The sequence below is a fragment of the Rattus norvegicus genome, chromosome 10, assembly GCF_036323735.1.
Source record: "Rattus norvegicus strain BN/NHsdMcwi chromosome 10, GRCr8, whole genome shotgun sequence".
In the NCBI taxonomy this organism is placed as follows: Eukaryota; Metazoa; Chordata; class Mammalia; order Rodentia; family Muridae; genus Rattus; species Rattus norvegicus.
The window spans coordinates 37,927,021-37,948,448 of record NC_086028.1 but is presented as its reverse complement, the minus strand read 5'-3'; the positions used below and the strand labels follow the sequence as shown (position 1 = coordinate 37,948,448).

At 41.4% G+C, this 21,428-nt stretch overlaps 1 protein-coding gene across 2 annotated transcripts in view; it reads left to right on the top strand.

The window, feature by feature from the left end:
* The window catches only part of Hspa4 (heat shock protein family A (Hsp70) member 4), a 43,129-nt gene that overhangs the window by 3,546 nt on the left and 18,155 nt on the right, over positions 1–21,428 (top strand). For both annotated transcript variants that reach the window (XM_039085314.2, NM_153629.1), the window contains 6 exon segments: positions 8,335–8,392; positions 10,669–10,809; positions 12,823–12,945; positions 15,309–15,408; positions 15,873–16,006; positions 18,341–18,585. In XM_039085314.2, coding sequence (XP_038941242.1) covers positions 8,335–8,392; positions 10,669–10,809; positions 12,823–12,945; positions 15,309–15,408; positions 15,873–16,006; positions 18,341–18,585 — 801 coding nt within the window.

Sequence of the window (21,428 nt, the reverse complement as noted above, 5' to 3'; positions counted from 1 at the left end):
AAAAAAAGATTTTAATCTACCCAATTCTTTTTTTTTTTTTCTTTTTTTCGGAGCTGGGTACCGAACCCAGGGCCTTGCGCTCCCTAGGCAAGCGCTCTACCGCTGAGCTAAATCCCCAACCTCATCTACCCAATTCTTTAAATAAACTTTGGAAGAAGCTCTCTTGTTTCTGGGTTCACAGTCTCAGGTCATTGTTTTCATCTCGTGCTTTTAACCAACCTTCCACGCAGCTTTTCTGTATCCCAGACTGTATTGAAGTAACTTTGTGTCTGAGAATGAGTCTTACCCATCCTTCCTCCGTCACAATACCCAGTTTTTATACGATGGGGATTGAATTCGGGGCTTCCTGCATACAAAGCAATCTACCAACTAAGCTATTGTTATCCAGTTTTCAAGTTCGGAGTCACAAAGCTCTGGTACCATTATCAAAGTCAATTTTCACCCTCCCTCTCTCCTCCAATTGCCAAGCTCTTTCTCCATTTGTCATTTTTAACTAGGTATTCTGGTTAGTTTTTTTTTTTTTTTTTTCCGGAGCTGGGGACCGAACCCAGGGCCTTGCGCCTCCTAGGTAAGCGCTCTACCACTGAGCTAAATCCCCAACCCCTTTTTGGTTCTTTTTTTTCGGAGCTGGGGACCGAACCCAGGACTTTGCGCTTCCTAGGTAAGCACTCTACCACTGAGCTAAATCCCCAGCCCCTCTGGTTAGTATTTTGACAGAGGTATATGGTACTGTTTTTTGAAAAGTTAAAAATCTTGCTTCTAGGTATTTTAGCATTAATATATTTGATAATGATTCTGCTGGTTCCTGACTTTATCTGTAAAAGATCATCTTTCCAAGGAATTTCAATCTGGCTTCTTGGTCCTCATCTGCTTAGAATTGAACATAGTCGGGCAGAAGAAGCCTGAGGCTTGGGAAACACCGCCCCTCTCCTTCCTTTAGATTGCCTTAACCTGTTCCTCTCTTAGACGGACGGCAGCTGTGGCAGTTTTGCCAGGAGTTTCATCATTTGAAATTTTAGGAGTTGTTTTCTGATGGCAGTTAAATTTGCATAAAGACTGAATAGGTCATTAAGTAGATCCTGTGATTGTGTACTTTGCACATTGACTTATTTTTCCAATGTATTTTCCTTCATCACCTGACTGGGTTTTTTTTTGGTGGGGTGGGGGGCAGGATCTATCTACATAGGTCTGGCTGTTGTAAACTCAGTGCGGACAGTGCTAGGAGTAAAGGTGTGCACCACCACACCCTACTGTAGTTTCTTTTTTGAGACAAGGCCTCACTCTTAGGCTGACTTTGAAGGAACTAAAGAACTGCAGCCTTCAGAGTGCTGGCACACAGGTGTGCACCACTGTGTCTGACTTCATTTATTTATTTATTTTTTTTTTCTCGGAGCTGGGGACCGAACCCAGGGCCTTGCGCTTGCGCGCTCTACCACTGAGCTAAATCCCCAACCCCGTGTCTGGCTTCATTTAAATACTTTGCACTATGCGCTTGATAAACAGATTTCTATGCTGGCCTTAAAAAGGAGCAGAAAGGGGTTGGGGATTTGGCTCAGTGGTAGAGCGCTTGCCTAGCAAGCGCAAGGCCCTGGGTTCGGTCCCCAGCTCTGAAAAAAAAAAAAAAAGAATAGAAAAAAAAAAAAAGGAGCAGAAAGCTGTGTCTTTTCAGGTTGTGGAGGAATGGATTTAAATCTTGTAAGTATGCAGAGACTGTGTTGTAGGTTTCTTCTGAGGTGAAAGTGTAAAGGTGTAGATCCTAGTGGTTTGGCTGTGACAGATGCACCTCATTTTTAGTCTAACACTGCCAAGTTTGATAGAATTCTGTAAAGGCAGATGAAGCTTTTTGTGTACTCCATTTCACTTTGGGATTTACTTGAACCAGAGGAGTAGCCAAATCTTGGCATTTCCATCTCTGTTTTAGCAGATGATGTAGTGTGACTGTGGCTGTGTGTCAAGCACTGGAGATGTACTGTGATGAACAACAAAATACTCAGGCTTGCCATCATGGGCAAGGTCATGGAAAAGCCGTAGGCTAAACACAAGATACCATTACTGTCTGGTGAAGAACAAGGTGAAAAGTACAGAATGTGATGATAACTGGGTGTGGGTTGGAGTTGGAGGGTGCTTCTAAATGTCATTTGTGACCTGGAAGGTAGGCATGAGTTTACATGGAGGCCATGGTGGGTTTGAAGGAGGAGTGATTTGAGCAAATGGTAAAACCTGAGGCAAGCAGTGTTTTGACAGATTGAGAATGGTGGCTCATCTTGAGGCAAAGCTTGGAATGGTTAAGATTTCTCATGTTGGTGCATTGGAAAGTGATCCAGCTTTTAGAAATGTGTTTGACAGCCTGTCTTGAATCCCACCACTCTTTTTTTTTTTTTGGAGCTGGGGACCGAACCCAGGGCCTTGCGCTTCCTAGGTAAGCGCTCTACCACTGAGCTAAATCCCCAGCCCCGAATCTCACCACTTTTAAGGCAGAGGCAGGCAGATAATCTGACTTTGAGACTAGCCTAGCTTGGTCTACAGAGTAAATTCTACTGCTACACAGACACCATCTCAAAAAACAAATACTGACTTCTGAGAAAGTGAGAATGGATATGAGGGGTGATAGTGAGGAGATTGCCTGTAGTATTTGGTTTCTCCTTGTGTGGTAGCAGTGGGGGAGAATTGAGCAACTTTTGAGCATACCTGAGGCTTTAAACTTAATGTTAATTTCTTGCTCTGTATTGTGCATGTTTTATTGAGCACACTTGTTATGGTGTGCGTGAGGCGCGGACGACAACTTTTGAGTTTGCCACGTTGTTACCTGGGTATTGAACTGTGTAGCCAGGAGTGACCTTGAGTTCCTTGGGCTTTTGGTTGTTCAACTTGTACTTGCCGAGGGTAGGGCTTATATGTGTACACTGATAGGCCTGGCCTGCTTTTTTCTTGACTCGATGCATACAATAATAGTATAGTACCAGAATATTTGCCAGTAGTCTGTTTTTGTATTTCTCTCTCTCTCCTTGAAGACAGGTCTTGCTGTGTTGCCCAGGCAAGAGTGGGCTCAAATTCATGATCCTCCTGCCTCAACTTTCTAAGCACTGATATTATAGGTGTCAGCTGCCATACCTGGACCTTTTGTATTTTTGATTAATACTCTATTAACTATTATAGTGACACTAAGATGAAACCATGGAAATTTGTGCACTATTCTTTAAAACATTTTACCTGTTTTTAATGGGTATGGGTGTTTTGACTACATGTATGTCCGTACACCAAATGTGTGGCCCTTGGAGGCCAGAATGCATTTATGATTCCCTGGACTGGAGTTATAAGGAGTTATAAACAGTTCTGAGTTGCTGGGAACCAAACCTGTGTCCTCTTCAAGAGCAGCGAGTGCTTTCAGTTCACAGCCATCTGTCTAGCCCCCCGTTTTATTTCTGTAATTTTATGTGTGTGTGTCTGTATATGTGTACTTTGGATGTTGGAGGACAGTCTGTGGGAGTTGGCTTTTAGTCTTGTGGTTATTATACCCAGTCCTCTGGTTTGATAGTATTTTTCTACCTGCTGAGCTATCTTGCTGGCCCTGCTGCTTTTCTTTAAATGTGCAATACTTACTAAGAGTTTAATTTTGAGACATGCTTTTTCTGCATAGCCAGAACTCAGCATGCTCCAAGCTGTTCCTGAATTTACAGGGGTGCCTCTGCCCTCAGAGTGTTTGGGTAAAGGGGTGTATCACCACATCCACTTCAGGGGCTGCAGCGCTTAGAATCTGAGTTACTTGGCTTATTTGGAATTAACTTTTTGTTATTTTCTAGTTCTAGTTTAAGGCCAGTAACCTCATTAAGGGAATATGCATTACCAGGCCAGCCAGTTGAAGAGACAAGTCTGTTGAAGAAAGTTAGAGTAATATTTTTTTTTTTCCGGAGCTGGGGACCGAACCCAGGGCCTTGCGCTTCCTAGGCAAGCGCTCTATCACTGAGCTAAATCCCCAACCCCTAGAGTAATATTTTCTTTAATGTGCTACTAAATTCTCTCTGCACTCAATTATATGAACCTGTGTTTAAAGATCTCTGCATTGATCTTAACCTGTTGAAAACATATAAATATTTGACTAGTAGGATCTTATCTGAAAAAGAACAAGTGTTTTCTGCCTGAAAAAGGGTAGTTTTTAGGATTTAAAGTTTAGAACAGAGGATCTTGACCTTAAATGTGAATTAGTTATCTGTAGTAGCAGTTTGTAATTTGGAATGGAGGAAAAATATTGTCAGGCTGTTATTGTGTGACTGTTCCTAGGGGTTTGTGCAGGGTTGACTGGTTATAGTAAAGTGCACAGACATAAATACAGGCAAACTCCCTTGCACATAACGAAAAGCACAAATGCTTACTGTCTGGTGTCCTCAACAGTCCTGATTTTGAATTCTGGGGTTGCAGTTTGCTGACTGTTTATGAAGCACTTGTCTCGAGTGAGTTTTTAAGAAGAGCAAGTATAAATTTAAAGAGATAGGTGGTTAGGTTTAGAGGACAGCTTGGAAAGTTAGTTTTCAGAGTGAACAATTTGTCATTTTTTGTATAAAACCTAGTCTGTATGGCTTTTTGAAGGTGTAATGGCTGTTTTTTTTTTTTTTTTTAATGATGTTATTAGTCTGTGATATGAACCCTTTAGAAGTATATCATTGGGCTGGAGAGATGGCTCAATGGTTGAGAGCACTGACTGCTCTTCTAGAGGTCCTGAGTTCAAATCCCAGCAACCACATGGTGACTCATAACCTTCTGTAATGGGACCTGATGCCCTCTTCTGGTGTGTCTGAAGACAGCTACAGACAGCTAAGTAAATCTTTAAAAAAAAAAAAAGAAAAGAAATATATCATCAAAATTGATCTTTAGCAATGTATTGAGATCAATGCTGTAATTTCCCCCATATCATATTTCAGACTAGGAGTTGCCTAGCTAGAATGAAGCCCATACATATTATCTGTTGGGAGAATGTCAACAGCTTGGCAATGCTTGTGTCCGTCACCCATATTGATAGCAGAGTGGAGATGCTGCAGGTCTCAGTAGTTGGTGTTGCTACAGAACTTCTAAAACACAAATTCATAGTGGACGCTGCGATGGTTTTTTAACATTTTATGTATATATAATGTAATTTGGACTTATCTACCCCTTCCTCCTCCTTACTCTTGCTCCCTATGTTCTTTCCCCCCAACTTCATCTCCTACCCTTAGAACCCACTGAGACTAATACCTGCCATATATACTCCAGCATTGCCAGTGCACCTTCAATTCATGGCTACTGCTCCTTCCCCTCCCTCCCACCGTAACTTGAACCCAGGATGTCATGTGATCTCAGGTATCTGGTCTCTTCCACTGAGCTGCACCCTCAGCTAATTTATTCTTCATCAGTTTCATCCAGGTATATAATTATTCTGATCACACTTGCCTTCCTCACACCTGTGACTTAGCACTTTTGATAGAGTTTGAACAAAGGGCTGCAGGAAACGTAAAGACAAATAACATTGTCTTATGTTGGGATTGTGGTACTGTATAGTTCAGAAGTCAGAACTGGAGATTTCTAGAAAGATGGAAGTTTGCCAAGGGTTAGGCCAGGCAACCTTTTTGGAGTGGGATTAGTAGGATAAGGTTGCTTGGCTATTTTTTTAAAGGGCAGTGTGGCTTTTGTGATAATACATTTAAGTGGTTCTTAGGCGACTCTATCTAATTCCTTCCCCTCCCCCTCCCCTCCCCCTCCCCCTCCCCCTTCCCCTTCCCCAAGCTCGGCACCTGCTTTGTTAAAAAAGGGACTGCTTCTATATAGGCCCAAACAAAAGCTCAGGACTCAGAAAAACTCATGAGCTCTCTGGCTTGTTTGTGTTCTATCTGACACGGGACAATATAGCATGCAGAGGTCTGTGCCACCTAAATGAGCATATCGGGTTCTTAGCCTCTGAGGCCTCACAGTCTCTCCAGCCTGCTCATGAGTATGTGCAGATACCATAGTGTGCCTTTGGGGCTCAGAAGATAGCAGCTTATGGCAAATCAGTTCGCTTCTACCTTATGGGGCCTGGAGATTAAATGTAGGCTGTCATGCTTGGTGGCCCCTTCAGGACTCTTAATCCTTATTCTGTTGAATTAGAAATGAAGGTTCAGGGTGGAGGATTTGGCTCAGTGGTAGAGCACTTGCCTAGCAACCGCAAGGCCCAAGGCCCTGGGTTCGGTCCCCAGCTCCGGAAAAGAAAAAAAAAAGTCAGTTAAGGGGGCTGGAGAGATGGCTCAGTGGTTAAGAGCACTGATTGCTCTTCCAGAGGTCCTGTGTTCAAATCTCTACAACCACATGATGGCTTACAATGAGATCTGATGCCCTCTTCTGGTGTGTCTGAAGAACTACAGTGTACTTACATATAAATGAAATTAAAAAAAAAAAAAGAAGTACATAGACATGGTCTGAGTCCATCACTTTTAGACCCTAGAGAAATCAACTTACTGTACTGATGATATTCCTTTTCTCTCTGATAAAGGAGGTAAGTTGGGATGCTTCTGAGGGTAAATAGGATAATACATGAAGTAAGCAGCCAATAAAGTCACAGTTAACAAAGTAGGAAATAAGAGAAATTCAGTTACTGGGAAGGAAGGGAGGGACGTGAGCATAAAGAGAATATGACCTGGTTCTAGGGTGTTAGCTTGCAAATCACGTGTACATAGCAAAAGCATCAACTCTCTAGCAGCCTACTTTTTAAACATAGCATTTTGTTTCAAACATACAAGCAGGTTTTTGTTTAAACTTTTTAAAAGAAGCAGCAAAGGGGGTTAGAATAATGTCTCAGTGGTTAAGAGTACATACTGGGAGTTGGGGATTTAGCTCAGTGGTAGAGCGCTTGCCTAGCAAGCGCAAGGCCCTGGGTTCGGTCCCCAGCTCCAGGGGGGGTGGGGGTGGGGTTTAAAAAAAAAAAGAGTACGTACTGTTCTTTCAGAGGACTAGAGCTCACCCACTCTGACACCTCACAACTGTCTTTAATTCCAGCTCTAGGAGATCTGACATCCCTGTCTTCCTCAATCATATGCAGACATGTGTATACATAATAATAATAAAGATATTTTTAAAAAGCAAGTAACTCAGTCCAGTGTATGTATGATCGATTTGGAAAAGTTAGGAGGTAGGAATGAAGTTTCTTGGCAGTATACTACTATTGTGTCTGGAAGATAGTTCTAAATAAATTACTCTTTCCTCACACAAGCAGGGCAAGAGTTTTTTTGCTTATTTTATATGTATGAGTGTAATGTATGTATGTCTGTGTATCATTTGCATACCTGGTACCTACAGAGGTCAGAAGAGGGCAACAGGGGGTTGGGGATTTGGCTCAGTGGCAGAGCGCTTGCCTAGGAAGCACAAGGCCCTGGGTTCGGTCCCCAGCTCCGAAAAAAAGAACCAAAAAAAAAAAAAAAAAAAAAAAAAAAGAAGAGGGCAACAGGTTCCCTAGAAGTGGAGTTAAAATGGTTGTGAGCTGCAATTTGAATGCTGGGATGGAACTCTTGTCCTCTCAAAGTATAACCACTGAACCCAAGAGTTGTTTACTCTTTTTTTTTTTTTCCAGAGCTGGGGACCGAACCCAGGGCCTTGCGCTTGCTAGGCAAGCGCTCTACCACTGAGCTAAATCCCCAACCCAAGAGTTGTTTTAAGTTTTTGTAGACTATTCATTTTGAAATTGAACTGTTTTTTTGTTTTTTTGTTTTTTTTTGGTTTTTTTTTTGGTTCTTTTTTTTCGGAGCTGGGGACCGAACCCAGGGCCTTGCGCTTCCTAGGCAAGCGCTCTACCACTGAGCTAAATCCCCAAACCCGAAATTGAACTGTTTTATCTGATGCCGGAATATATTGTTTTGTACTAAAATTTGAACATGGGATGTTGAAGGTTAGAGTGGTAGGTCTTGTTCTGTCCACCTCTTTAGTATTTTGAACAGGTGGTTATCAAGACCTGTGCTCCAGCTTTGAAATGACAAGATTCATCCTCAGACAGCCTATTTCATGGATAGTTTTACAAAACAGAAATGTTGAAATCACGGACAGGTCATGTGGTGTTAAAATTTATTATGGCTTACACCTCAAATCATATACAAGCAACACTACCTGGACTCAGCAGATTATATTGTGTGTTGTATGTGTGTTTAGTAGTTAAAACAAGATCGAAAATTTAAGGAGAGTGGGAAAGGTGTAGGAAGGGTTGGAAGGAGGGGGTAAATGATGTGATTATATTTTAATTCAAATGTTTTCACATAGATTTTAGGCTATACTCAGAACTTTCTGCTGGAGTTTCAGATGTATTATAATAAAGTTTGATTCCTAAATGTTTTTATCTTCTAGGGCTTGTGTTTCTTTCGGTCCTAAGAATCGTTCAGTTGGAGCAGCAGCAAAGAGCCAGGTATATTGTCTGTCTTCCTCCTAAAATGACTTTCTTTGATTTGTCTTTCTTTTCACTCAGTACCAGAGCCCTCTTTTTATGTACCTGTGGGAAATGGCAGTAGCATATAATACATTTGATGTAGTCCCTACTGTTTTTCTTTTTTCTTTTTTTTTTTTTTTTTTTGAGGTAGAGTCCTGTTACATGTCCCAGGTTGTCTTAGAACTCTTTGTAGTTCTGTAGTTCAGACTGGCCTTGAGCTCAGTCTTTCTGCCTTAGCTTTTCATGTACTGTGTGCCAGCACTCTCAGTCCACGTAGTTCTTTTAAAAGCAAAGTTGTTAACTTTTGCTGTTTTAAATGCTCTTTGAAAGTATTCTGCTGGGCCTTTCATCTTCGCATCTAAGGTTATTGTTAATCAGGGGCCACTAGACCTGGAGAGCTTAGTAACAACTTGCATTGTTCTTTGTCAACCAGGAGCTTGATATATTTGCTTGTTTCTAAGTAACCAGAGCGACAAAAACTCTCAAGAATCTGTTACTCTGGATGCCTGAGGTATCTGTAGAGTTAAGGAGTTGCATGTTTGACCTCAATACAGCTCAGTCTGGAGCAGCAAATGTGTGGGTAGCTTTTTTGAGCACGCTGGACCTAAAATGAGCCTAAGATGCCACTAGGGTTGGGGCGATGGCTCAGTGGGTAAAATGCTTCTCTCAGAAAATAAAGTGGGAAGGAGTAGAAGAAAAAACTCGACATTGACTTTACGTGAAGTTTCTTGCCTGGATGGCTCTCACTTGGTGTAGTATACATGAGTCCTGGGTTCAGTCCCTAGCATTACACAAAAACATGCACAATTTGTTTTAGAGCCAGCACTTGTGATGCAGTGTCTTGGTTAGGGTTTCTGTTGTTGCAACAAAATACCATGACCAAAAAGCAAGTTGGAGAAGAAAGGATTTATTGGGTTTATGCTTCCCCATCTCTGTTTATTACCAAAGGAAGTCAGGGCAGGAACCTAGAAGCAGGAGCTGCTGCAGGCAGGCTTACTGGCTTGCTCTCCACAGCTCACTAAGCCTGCTTTCCTATAGAACGCAGGACCATCAACTCAGGGATGGCACCACCCACAATGGGCGGGCCCTTCTCAATTGAAGGTCATTCCTCCCCATTACTGCAACTTGTGTCAAGGTGACATAAAACTAGCCAGTACATGGAGGAATGAGGATTAACACTTCAGGCTTATCTTTGGCTACATAGCAAGTTTAAGGCCAGCCTGGGATAAATGAGTAGAGATTCTGTCTTAAAGAAAAATGGTGCTTGGTTAGTTGTTTGTTTGTTTTAATTTATTATATATAAGTACACTGCAGCTTCTTCAGACATAAGAAGAGGGCATCAGATCCCATTAAATTTTTAAATTGAATCCAGAGTGATGCATATGCTGGGTATGTATTTGACTTCTTAACACCTTCAGCCCTATGCTCTGTCTGTTTAGTGGGACTTATGAATTAGTAAGTATTGACGAATTTGTTCCTGGAAAGTTTGAAGCATAAACTGTGAGCAGTTTTAGAAGCTAATAGTCATTTTCTGTAAATATTAAAAGTTTAGGGGTTGGGGATTTAGCTCAGTGATAGAGCGCTTGCCTAGAAAGCGCAAGTCCCTGGATTCGGTCCTCAGCTCCGAAAAAAAAAAAAGAAAGGAAAAAAAAGTTTAGGAACAATATTTTGGTAAGTGCAGTGGCCTTACTTGGATAGAGAGGAAAAACATGCTTTAGATGGTTTTTAGCCCTGCCAGTGGGACTCTCATAAGTCCCTTGTTCTCATTTCACTAGATTTAGAAAGGTAGAATGTCTAAAGAAAATTGAAACTTGGAAGGATACTTTTTTCTTACATCTTATTACCCCACCCCCTTTTTTTGTGTTTGAGCATTTGTAAGATTGTTACACTAGATAGATTAGTGAAGTAGTCATGTTCTTGCGTCCCAGAGCAGAGTTTTACCAGACACATAGTTAGGAATAGGGAAATAGGACAGCTTATTAAAGGGAAAGTACACATGAGAAATGGGAGTAGGCCAGGCACCTGAGGGAAAAACATATCTTAGAAGCCTGTTGGCTTTGTGTGCGTGTGGTGTTCTTTGGACAGTATATTCCTTCATACATAGCCCTGGTTGGTCTAGAACTTGGTGTTTTGTTTTTTTTTTCCCCCTGCTTTTATCCCTAGAAGGAATTTTGCAAATTAAAAGGATCCTAATTAACCCTAGGCTGTTGAAAATTGGAAATGGAATAGTTTTTCTATGCATTTCTCTTTTCTAGGTAATTTCCAATGCCAAGAACACAGTTCAAGGGTTTAAAAGATTTCATGGGCGTGCATTCTCAGATCCATTTGTGGAAGCAGAAAAATCTAACCTTGCATATGATATTGTACAGTTGCCCACTGGATTAACGGGCATAAAGGTAAGGATCTGCAGAGACTGAGGTCCCATTTCATCAGTTCACTATGGTCAGTGTAGTTCTCCTGAAGCCTTAAGGAAATGCTCTCTTTACACATTTTTATCTTACACATGTGAGTTTGTTTTTTTTTCCACAAATGAGTATTTTGCCTGCATGTGTATTAGTATACTGTGTATTCCTGTGCTCTTGGAATTCCAAAGAGGATGCTGGATCCTCTGGGACTGGAGTTATAGTTTGGAACCCTCATGTGTGGGTTGTGGGAATTGAACTCCCATCCTCTGGAAGAGCAGGTCTTAAACTACTCAGCCATTTTTCCAGACCCTATAATGAAAATGAGAAAGAAGAACATTTCTTGCTGATTAAGGCTGATAGTCTTTGAATGATAGTGATGGTTTACGAGCTATTGTTGGTGTTGTTCCTCTGCATGGAAACATGGGGAGTGACATTAACTCTGTCACTTCTATTGGTATCGTTCACAGAGAGTGCCGCCTTTCCGAGGTGATACTATTGATGACTTGTAGAAGAGCAGGCCAAAGAGTAACTTTAAGTTATTAGCCAGTCTCATTGCTATAGTCATGTCAGCAGGACTGAAGCTGCAAACAGATATTCTATTCTAGGGAACAGTTACAGAAGAATCTCTGTGGATCAGTAGTGACCCCATCATACTAACAGGTTAGGATATGGGCTGGGGTAATAGACCTGTGTCTTCTACAGTAGGCAAGTAAGCATAAGAGTGGTATTTCATGTGTTATGGTTTCGTTTTTTGAGACAAGGTCTTATTCTGTAGCCTAGGATAGCCTTGAATTCACCTGCCTTGGCTTCCTGAGTGCTGAGATTACAGGTGTTAGCCACTATCCTCAGCTGGGTGTGGTATTTAAGACCAGAGCAGTTGTAGAAAGAAGAGTCCTGAGACTCCTAATTGAGATTCAAATGAGACTGGGAATAGAACTTAGTAGTAGAACAATTTATGAGGTCCAGATTCAAAAAGATCACCTGACAGATAGCGGGAAGCAGAATGGCGTTACTTCTGAGAATTGATACTGGGAGCAAAAGGTGTTTTCCTAAAGATTGATTGATTACCTTCTGGCTTAGTGAGTAAAGGTGCTTGTCACCAAGACTCAATGTTTGTGAACTACATCCTGAAAGTTGTTCCCCCTGTCACCACTCTGTACATACTGTAGCACACACCCACCCTCTTGAATAGATGCAATTTAAAAGTGACGACTAGGTTTATGTAAGGTGACTGGCAGTAATCTCAGAAGAGTTTGAATGGTTCACTGAGGGAAAAGGCTCTGATGCAGCAGAGGGAAAGTGGAAAAGGTGTTACGAGGAAATGGGGACCTGTTAGTCAGGAATCCGGACAGCTTTGTAGAAAAAGGAAAAAGATCTGGGGGAACTGGTCTGTTGTGTAGACAAAAGTCACAGGGACTGACTAAAAGCCAAGTAGAAAGTCAGTAGATGGGGCAGGTTATAAAGAGACTCGGTGAGGGGAGTCTGTCCCTGCCTCTGTCAGGTAAAGTGACCAAGGGTCTGCTTGTCCACTGACTGAGGATTGGAGGAGACGGTTGCGCAGTCTGGATGTTAACTGCTGGGTGGGCAGAGCTTTTTCATGAAGCATTTCCTGAAACCTGGTCATCATTTATTCTTTAACACAATAAGCATTTATTGTGACTGTGTGGGTTCTGGAGCATAATGAGCCCAAAACCACTTGTGGCCTGGTTGGGAAAGGGAACAGTGTAAACTCAGTGCGCAGTCCACCCATCTTCTGGTGGCAAGGCAGTCCTGCTAACCGTCAGTCTTACGGCACGGCAGGATGATTTGCTTTTTTGGATCAGGTGATTGCCTCCAGGTTTGCTTTAGGTTGTCTCTCACTGAGTGTCATGTATATTAAGCAAAAGAAGTGATTTTGAAAGTAATATTTGTAAAGATAACAATTCTCTAGTTCCTTCTTGAGGCACTGTTCCTCTGACTAGGACATGAAGTGGACTAAAATTGGATCCTTTTGTCTTCCTGCAGGTTACATATATGGAAGAAGAGAGGAATTTTACCACTGAACAAGTGACTGCCATGCTCTTGTCAAAACTGAAGGAGACAGCAGAAAGTGTTCTTAAGAAGCCTGTTGTAGACTGTGTTGTTTCGGTGAGTTTGGCTCTGGTTTTAGGGAGCTGTCTTAAGAACCAGAGAAAGGAAAATTGTTTTTACTACGAATTGTTACTGTGCTGTGTTGTAGTGGTAATTTTGAGAAGTAAAATTTTCTGAGACAGAGTCTTGCTGTGTAGTCCAGGATGCCCAGTAATGTTTTTGCTTCTATCTCCCGTGTTTGGGATTCTAGTATGATACCATGCTCAGAAATCTAGTCTTCATTTTCTTTGGTTTTCTTTTTTCTGGTTTTCTTTCTTTTCTAGTTTTGGAGACAGGCTCTCACTGTGTAGTGTGGGCTGGCCTCAGAGCTTGCTGTGTAGACCACCTTGGTCGTGCACTTGGTTGACATCCTTCTCACTGTGCCTCCTGCCTGTGCTGGATTCCAGGCATGGCTCAGCTTGCCTGGCTGGAAGGAAGAAGATCACCACCACCCTGCCCACTCACCCAATCTGAGCCAGCTCCCCAACCTCATACTACATTTTTCTCAGGACTCCACTGTTATACCTATTTAAAATCTTGTCCTTCAAGCCTCATTTGAAATCCTCCTAAGATTTTTCAGTACCTAGTGTAGTGCTTAGGGACAGGGTAGCTACTCTACTTGACTGAATGAGTTGAATGTTAGATGTCTGCCTCCATCTTTTTTCCTTCCTGCCTGTATCTAGTACTAGAAAACAGTCACGCACATCTTTTAGTTTTCTGTGTGTCCTTGTTGTGATTGTAGTAGGGTGTGATATGGCGGGTCGAGAGTGTATGGGTTTCAGTGCCTTTGCCATGTAATGCCCTCATCTTGCCATTGTTATCTGATTGTCCTGGTTAGGGTTATCAAAAGCAACTCACTGCTGACCAGTGAAGGAAGTCAGGATAGGAACTGAGCTTGGAAAGAACCTGGAGGTAGGAGCTGATTGTCCAGGCCACAGAAGAGCTGCTGACTGCCTCGCTCCTCATGGCTGATTCTGCCTGCTTTGTTACAGAGCCCAGTAACTGACTGAGGGACAGCTCCGTCCACTGTGGACAGGCTCTTCCAGCTGTCACTGATTAAGAGAATGCCTTCCAGGCTTTCCGTCTTACGGAGGGCGGCATTTCCTTAGTTCATGCTCCCTACTCTCAGATGACTTGTGTGTGCCAAGTTGACATAAAACTATCCACTACACTGATGTTTTAGTTCTTCGGCCTTTTCATCTTAATTGGTACATTAATTAGCAAAGCAGGGTGCCTTTTTCACTGCAGATTCCTTGGTCATCCAGGAAATTGGTACTGATACAGATAATAATTGGGTCATAGTTGTGGACCACATTCTGGCAACTAGCAGAATACAAAGGTTGTTAGCCCAGGTGAAGTGATTCTCCACATGTGGGTCATGATCCTTTTGGGGGTTGCATGTCAGATAACCTTCATACCAAATAGTTATTTACATTATGATTCATAACAGGAGCAAGGTTATAGTTAAGAGGTAACAACAAAAATAATTTTATGGTTGGGGGTCATCACAACATGAAGAACTGTGTTAAAGGGTCATAACATTAGGAAGGTTTAGTGGCTGAGGTATAGTTATAGATAGATACAGCTCTCCATTGGTCTCCCAGTCTTGACCTTTTTTCTTTGTCTTAGTGTCTTTTACTTTGAGTAATGCTAACATTTTAATGAAGTAGTGGGATATGTACATTTTTTTTTCCATTTTGAGGGACTTGGGAGTTTTTTTTTTTTTTTTTTTTTTTTTAATTTTTTCGGAGCTGGGGACCGAACCTAGGGCCTTGCGCTTGCTAGGCAAGCGCTCTACCACTGAGCTAAATCCCCAACCCCGGGACTTGAGTTTTAAAAGAAAGTTTTTTAATTGTTGCTTAGAAGTCCTTGAGACCTCACTGAGTTTGACCAGTGTGGTGGGAGAATTCTTTTGTTGCAGTGAAAGGATACTGCAGCCTACAAGGGAAATGTAATGAAGCAGCTTGTGAAGGCTTGTTGGCACAGGTGTGCTTCATTCCTTCAGCATAAGGTGTGGGAACATAGATGACACATTTTCCATTCACAAAATGTGGCCCAAGTCTAGAGATCCGATGGTGGGGTTTGGTATTCTACCCAGCATGAACGTGTACAGCATTCTGGACTTTAGAACAGCAGGCGGTCAGCACAGCTATACTGCTAAGTAGTACAGTCAGCTGTTCTTAATTGGTTAAGGAAAAATTTCCACCAGTTATTTAAAAAAATTTTTTTTGAGCTTGTGTCTGTTTATCTCAGGCTACCTTTAAACATGCTGGGATTACAAGTGTGCACCTTAAAAATTAGCCTGAGGAAATAATTTCTTAATCTAATTTCTAGATGTCAGCTTTTTGCAGGCCTTTGTAAAGAGAGTGCTTCTTTTATAGGTTCCTAGTTTCTACACTGATGCAGAACGACGGTCAGTGATGGATGCCACACAGATTGCTGGTCTCAATTGCTTGCGGTTAATGAATGAAACAACTGCAGGTAAAAGGGATTAACAAGGCTAGGCCCCAAATTCCTTTATTCCCAGCACTGTCAGCAGAGGCAGGCGGATCTCTAAGTTCGAGGCCATCCTGGTCTATAGAACAAATTCCAGGATAGCCAGGGATCCATTAAATAGAGAAAACCTGCCTCAAAAACAAATAAAAAGGTGGTAATGAATGAGACAGCTGCAGATGAGAGGACTATTGTTAACTCTTATTTGTGGACTTGTGGAATTTTCAAGCTGGTTAACAGCACTGTGATGGTGATGTTCCACATGAAGAAAAACTCTGCAGTGTTTATATACAGAGTTCAGTTCTGTCTCCACCATAGTACCCAGTAGCTTGTTCCTGAGATAGAAAATTTGTCCTCTTTTTCTTTTGCTTTTTTTTTTTTTAAATTGCTTAAATGAATTTTAGTATTTAGGAGATACTCTGTTGAACTTACTTTTTCCCCCTCTTGTGTAGTTGCTCTTGCTTATGGAATCTATAAACAAGACCTTCCTGCCTTAGAAGAAAAACCAAGAAATGTAGTTTTTGTAGATATGGGACATTCTGCCTATCAAGTTTCTGTATGTGCATTTAATAGAGGAAAACTGAAAGTAAGTATTTTTCCTGAAAACTGGAAATTAAAATGTGATTATTAACAGATTTTTGAGTGACAAAATTACTGTTTTTTTTCACGAATTCACTTATTGTGAGTCACCTGAGCTGGAATGCTGATATGGTGGATGGTGGGAGGAGTGGAGGTTGTGGGCCAGAAATAAGCTTTATGTCGAGTTGGTGTGGTGTGAAGTAAAGAGCGTGAACTGTGAGGTGAGGCTCCTGCGCTCTCTAGTCATGATCTTCTCACTTGGAGGCTGCATAGGAAGCAGCACATCCTGGTGGGCTTCTTTGGAGCATTTTCTCTCTCTTGGTAAAGTGAGCAACTGAGAGAATGTTAAAGGTGCTCTTGTGATTTGGAGAGTTCTAGAAAGAGGTTGTTGATCGAGATTTTGGATGCTAAAGTACTCTAGACTAGAAGTGATAGTCTAGATTTCTAGAACATTTAGAGCTCTAGAGTAACAACTATTGTTTATAGAATTGTACAACTTTAGAGAGGTAACTACACAGTGAATAGAGGCTAGTGGCCCCTTGGCTAGGTAACTGTCTAATGCCTGCTTGAGTTGAGTGTGCTTCAAGATTCTTGGTTCTAAGGTTTAAATTTACCCCCCTATTTTTGTGGTGCAATGTAGCGAGGTCTAATGTACAATCATTTGAAGACATTTTTTTGTGTTCTGGTTCTTTTTCTTTTTTTGGATAGTAGCCATGGCTCTGTTTTTTTTTTTTTTTTTAATATTTTATTTATTTATTATATATGAGTACACTGTAGCTGCCTTTAGACACACCAGACAAGGGCATCAGATCTCATTACAGATGGTTGTGAGCCACCATGTGGTTGCTGGGATTTGAACTCAGGACCTCGGGAAGAGCAGTCGGTGCTCTTAACCACTGATGGCTCTGTTTTACTTTGTTATCTATATTTCTATGTTCTAGGGGTTTTTTGTTATCAAACATTGGTTGGGAAATGAATATTTACAAGGTCGATAGCTATAAATTGTGGGTCAGACATAATTCTTAGTGTTCAGGTAATTTAAGCTGTGCAGAGGGCTCATGACTATAATCTGAGCCCTTCAGAAGCAAGGGCAAGTGTATGTATCGCCTTGAAGACAGTCTGATCTGTAAGTGACTCTTAGTCCAGTCAGACTCCATAGCTGCTGAGACATTTGAATAGATGAGGCGTACTTGCTTCAGAGCCTGGTGACGTGAGTTCCATTTCCAGCACTCACAGGGTAGGAGAGAACTGAGTTTTGAAAGTTGTACCCTCTCCATCCATGTGTGCATTCTCAATAAATATGTAAATAAATGTGTTAAAATAAAAAAAATTAACCACTGTTTTAGGGTTTCATTGCTGTGAAGAGCACCTTAAAGGACACCATATAAAAGCCACTCCATAAAGGACAACGTTAATTGGTACTGGCTTAGAGTTCAGATATCCACTGTCATTATGATGGGAAGCAGGGCAGTGTCCATGTAGATACGGTGCTGGAGAGGGAGCTGAGAATTCTGCATCTTGATCTGAAGGCAGCAGAAGACTGGTGAATACTGGGTGTATCATTGGAGACTTTAAAGCACCTCCCTGTTCGCACCCCAGTGACACATTTCCTAAAACGAGGCCACACCTCCTTTTTTTTTTTTTTTTTTTTTTCCGGAGCTGGGGACCGAACCCAGGGCCTTGCGCTTCCTAGGTAAGCGCTCTACCACTGAGCTAAATCCCCAGCCCCTTGAGGCCACACCTCCTAATAGTGCCATTCCCCATAGGTCAAGCATTCAAAAACATGAGACTGGGGCTATACCTATTCGAAGCACCACAACGTACTGATAGAATTATTTCTAAAAATCTGACGATTTTCGCATTTAAATAAATGAATTGGATTTTGAGGCAAGTTCTCACATTAACTTTGGCTGATGTTTTATCTCTACATGGAATTCTGGGATTGCATATGCATACCTGTATGCCTAGCTTTATTATCTTTTTCGGGTGCTGAAAGTTGAGCCTAGGATTTCAGGCTTGTTTAGCAAGTGATTTACTGCTATATCCTCATCCTCAGGTGTAGAAAATAAACTTGGGATCACTGTACTCAAATCTATGTCCAGTTTTTCAGTTAACTATCAAGAAAATTTCTTGAGCCAGGCAGTGGTGTCAGGTGACTTTAATTCCAGCACTCTGTTGAGTTTTAGGCCACACTGGTCTACAGGGTGAATTCCAGGACAGATAGGTCTGTGTACCCTTATATCTGGAAAACCAATAAAATAAAACAAAAGTAACAAAAAAGTATGTATCATGGTAAATTTTACAATTGATTAACTTTCGGGTTATTTTTTTTTCCTTGAAGGTTTTGGCCACAGCTTTTGATACAACATTGGGAGGCAGAAAATTTGATGAGGTGTTGGTAAATCACTTCTGTGAAGAATTTGGAAAGAAATACAAGCTAGACATAAAATCTAAAGTTCGTGCTTTATTGCGACTCTCTCAAGAGTGTGAGAAACTCAAGAAATTAATGAGTGCGAATGCTTCAGACCTCCCTTTGAGTATTGAATGCTTTATGAACGATATTGATGTATCGGGAACCATGAATAGGTAACCATATTAATTCTTTTTTGGTTCTTTTTTCGGAGCTGGGGACCGAACCCAGGGCCTTGCGCTTCCTAGGCAAGCGCTCTACCACTGAGCTAAATCTCCAACCCCAACCATATTAATTTTTAATGTTAAATGAACTGAACCGTGACCTTCCATTTTGTTTAACTGACTAATGAAATCATGGCGGTTAACATGTTAAAAATTACAGGCCATTTAGGACCCAGTTTTCATGTAAAGGTTGTATCTGGTGGTTCTAATAATGGAAACCGAAACTTTATTCTGGTAACTTAAATATTCCTGAAAGTCACTAGTTAACTTAAATATGTTTTAGACACAAATTACTGGTTTTCATAAAACTAGTGAACTGTTTTAATGCAGAAATAGGATGAATTTAACTTAGACACCAATTTTAAAACATGTTCTTTTTGAGTAGTTGAGGATCATCTGAGGGCAGTATCCCTTTTGTACAGCACTGCAAGAATTCTGGGTAACTGACATTTAAGATTATTTCAGAAACACTCAGTGTTATTGTTTCCTGATTGTGTTGCTTGGGTGAAGGAGTGAGATGTTCTTTTGGCTGTGAACTCTTGGTAGAATTCAGGCAAGACTAATGGCTTGTTTGGAGAAGTGTGCCTGAGTGACCCTTAAAACATTTGAGATGGTATTTATTGTTGACCGGTGTCCAAGTGTATCCTAGCTCACCCTTTTCTCCTGCTTGGAAATTTCTCCTCTTTGTTTTTGGTGAGTGGGGCCTCCTCCTCCTCCTCCTGTGTGCATGAGAGAGAGGGGGGTGCGGAGGGAGAGAGACTCGGAAAGGCCAATATGTTTCAGAAATTTGTTGGTCAAATGCTATTTATAAGAGTTAAGTAGATTGGTGTGTGTGTTCATAACCTGTTTTGCCCGTGTGCTGTTTTTCAAATGTTAATTTTTATGTGTATGTGTGCTTTGCTGGCATAAATGTCTGGACCACATGCATACTTTGTCTTTTGAGATCAGGAGGAGATCTCTAGAGCTAGAATTAAAGACAGCGGGGGCTGCATTGTGGGTGTTTGGATTTGAACCTGGGTCTTCAGGAAGTGTCTGAGCCATCTGTCTCTCCAGCCTTGAATGCTACATTGTGTCTACATGTGGGAATACAACTATTTTATAAACTATTTTACAGCTTTCATATTTCTTGGGAGTTGACTCTGCTTATTTTTTAAATGAATAAAATTAGATTACTTTTGCCATTCCAGTATTCTAAATTAACTTTGTCTTTAGTTTTAAAACAGTTGAGGTATGTCTGGATGTGCTGGCAGAGGCAGAGGCAGAGGCAGATCTCGGAGTTTGAGGCCATTGTAGTCTACAGAGCAAGTCCAAGGACAGCCAGGACTCCATTACACAGAGAAACCCTGTCTTGAAAAACCAAAAAAAAGGGGGGGGGGCGTGGGGATTGAGGTAATGGCTAGACGTAGCTCAGTAGGTAGTGTTGGTTAGAGTTCCTGGGTTCAGTTTTTAGCTCCACATAATAGATTTGTAAGCTAAAGGGCTAGAAGTTGGAGATCAATCAAGCTTGAGAGATGACTTGACAAGTAAAGGTGATGACTGTCACCCCTTGTGACCTAGTTCAGTCCCCAGGATTGACATGGTAGAAGAAGAGAGCCTCTGTGTATGCTGTCACACTGCAAACACATACACATCACTAGCTAAAAGGAAACAAAAAGTTTTGCTCCATGGGCTGAGGTTGGCTTGGTCTTCATGAAACATTGCTATCCTGAATGTGTATTTCCTTGCAGTAATCAAAGACCAGGATTTACTGCACTAGGTAGGGACAGGGGAAGTATTAGTTCCTTTAATCTTCTGTCTGGGTAAATGTGCTATCTCACGGTGTTAAGAAGCTAGTTAGGCAACTGCTTGAATATATATACCATATTTAGGCCAACCTCTGGGACATGAAGATCCCATCTCAAAAAGAAAAAAGAAAAATCCCACACCAGACAGTAAACCATTTAAAAGTGACCAGCTCGTGGTATTAGTACATGCATGCCACGGAAGCATCACTTGTATATAATGGAAACAGTCATCCTATAGCTGAAGCCCCAAAGTCTTGTCTATAAGCAGTTTTCTTTCTGTTCCGGTTCAGATTTTATTTGCATTCTCTGCACATATCCTAGCAATGGAACCGTGAATGTGTGATGTATGATGGTTTTGAGGTTCATTCATGAAGTGTGCACCGGTGCATCGTTAACCTGCTCTGGCAGTTGCTTTGGATCATGTGTGTGCATTCATAGTCAATGTTCACTGATGGTTTGAGAATTGAGGTTGGCATATTTGAACAAATACTTCGATGTCTCTGTTTTCAGTTCTTTGAGATGTGCCCCTAGGAATGTGCTTGTTCTTATGAGGTAGTTCTTAAGAGCTTTGATGTGTATGTGCAAGCCACTTTTTGGAGAGCCATCTCCCCAGTCCTCATCCAGCTCTAATATAGTGAAGCTTTTCTGAGTAGCAGTTGAGTATTGGCTGTATTTTTCAGCTTTGCTTTTCTTGAGGAACCCTGCCTTTCTGGGATGTGACAGTCTCGGCTGAGTCCTCTGGGTGTTAACTGCTGGCTTGTTTTGTTCTAAAACACTTTGTGGTTAATTTCCATCTCTAATTTTTCTTCACATGTTTGTTTTCACTTCCTGTTTTTTTGATTTTTTTTTTTCTTGTGGCTGTTGAGGTAGACTTCATGTAAAGGAACTTACCATTTTAAATGTACACTTGAGTGTTTTGTATGTATATTCATAAGATGGTTACTCATGGCCAATGTCTAATTATGGAGTGTTTATCATCCCCTAAAAGAAGGAAGCTCAGTCCTAATAGCA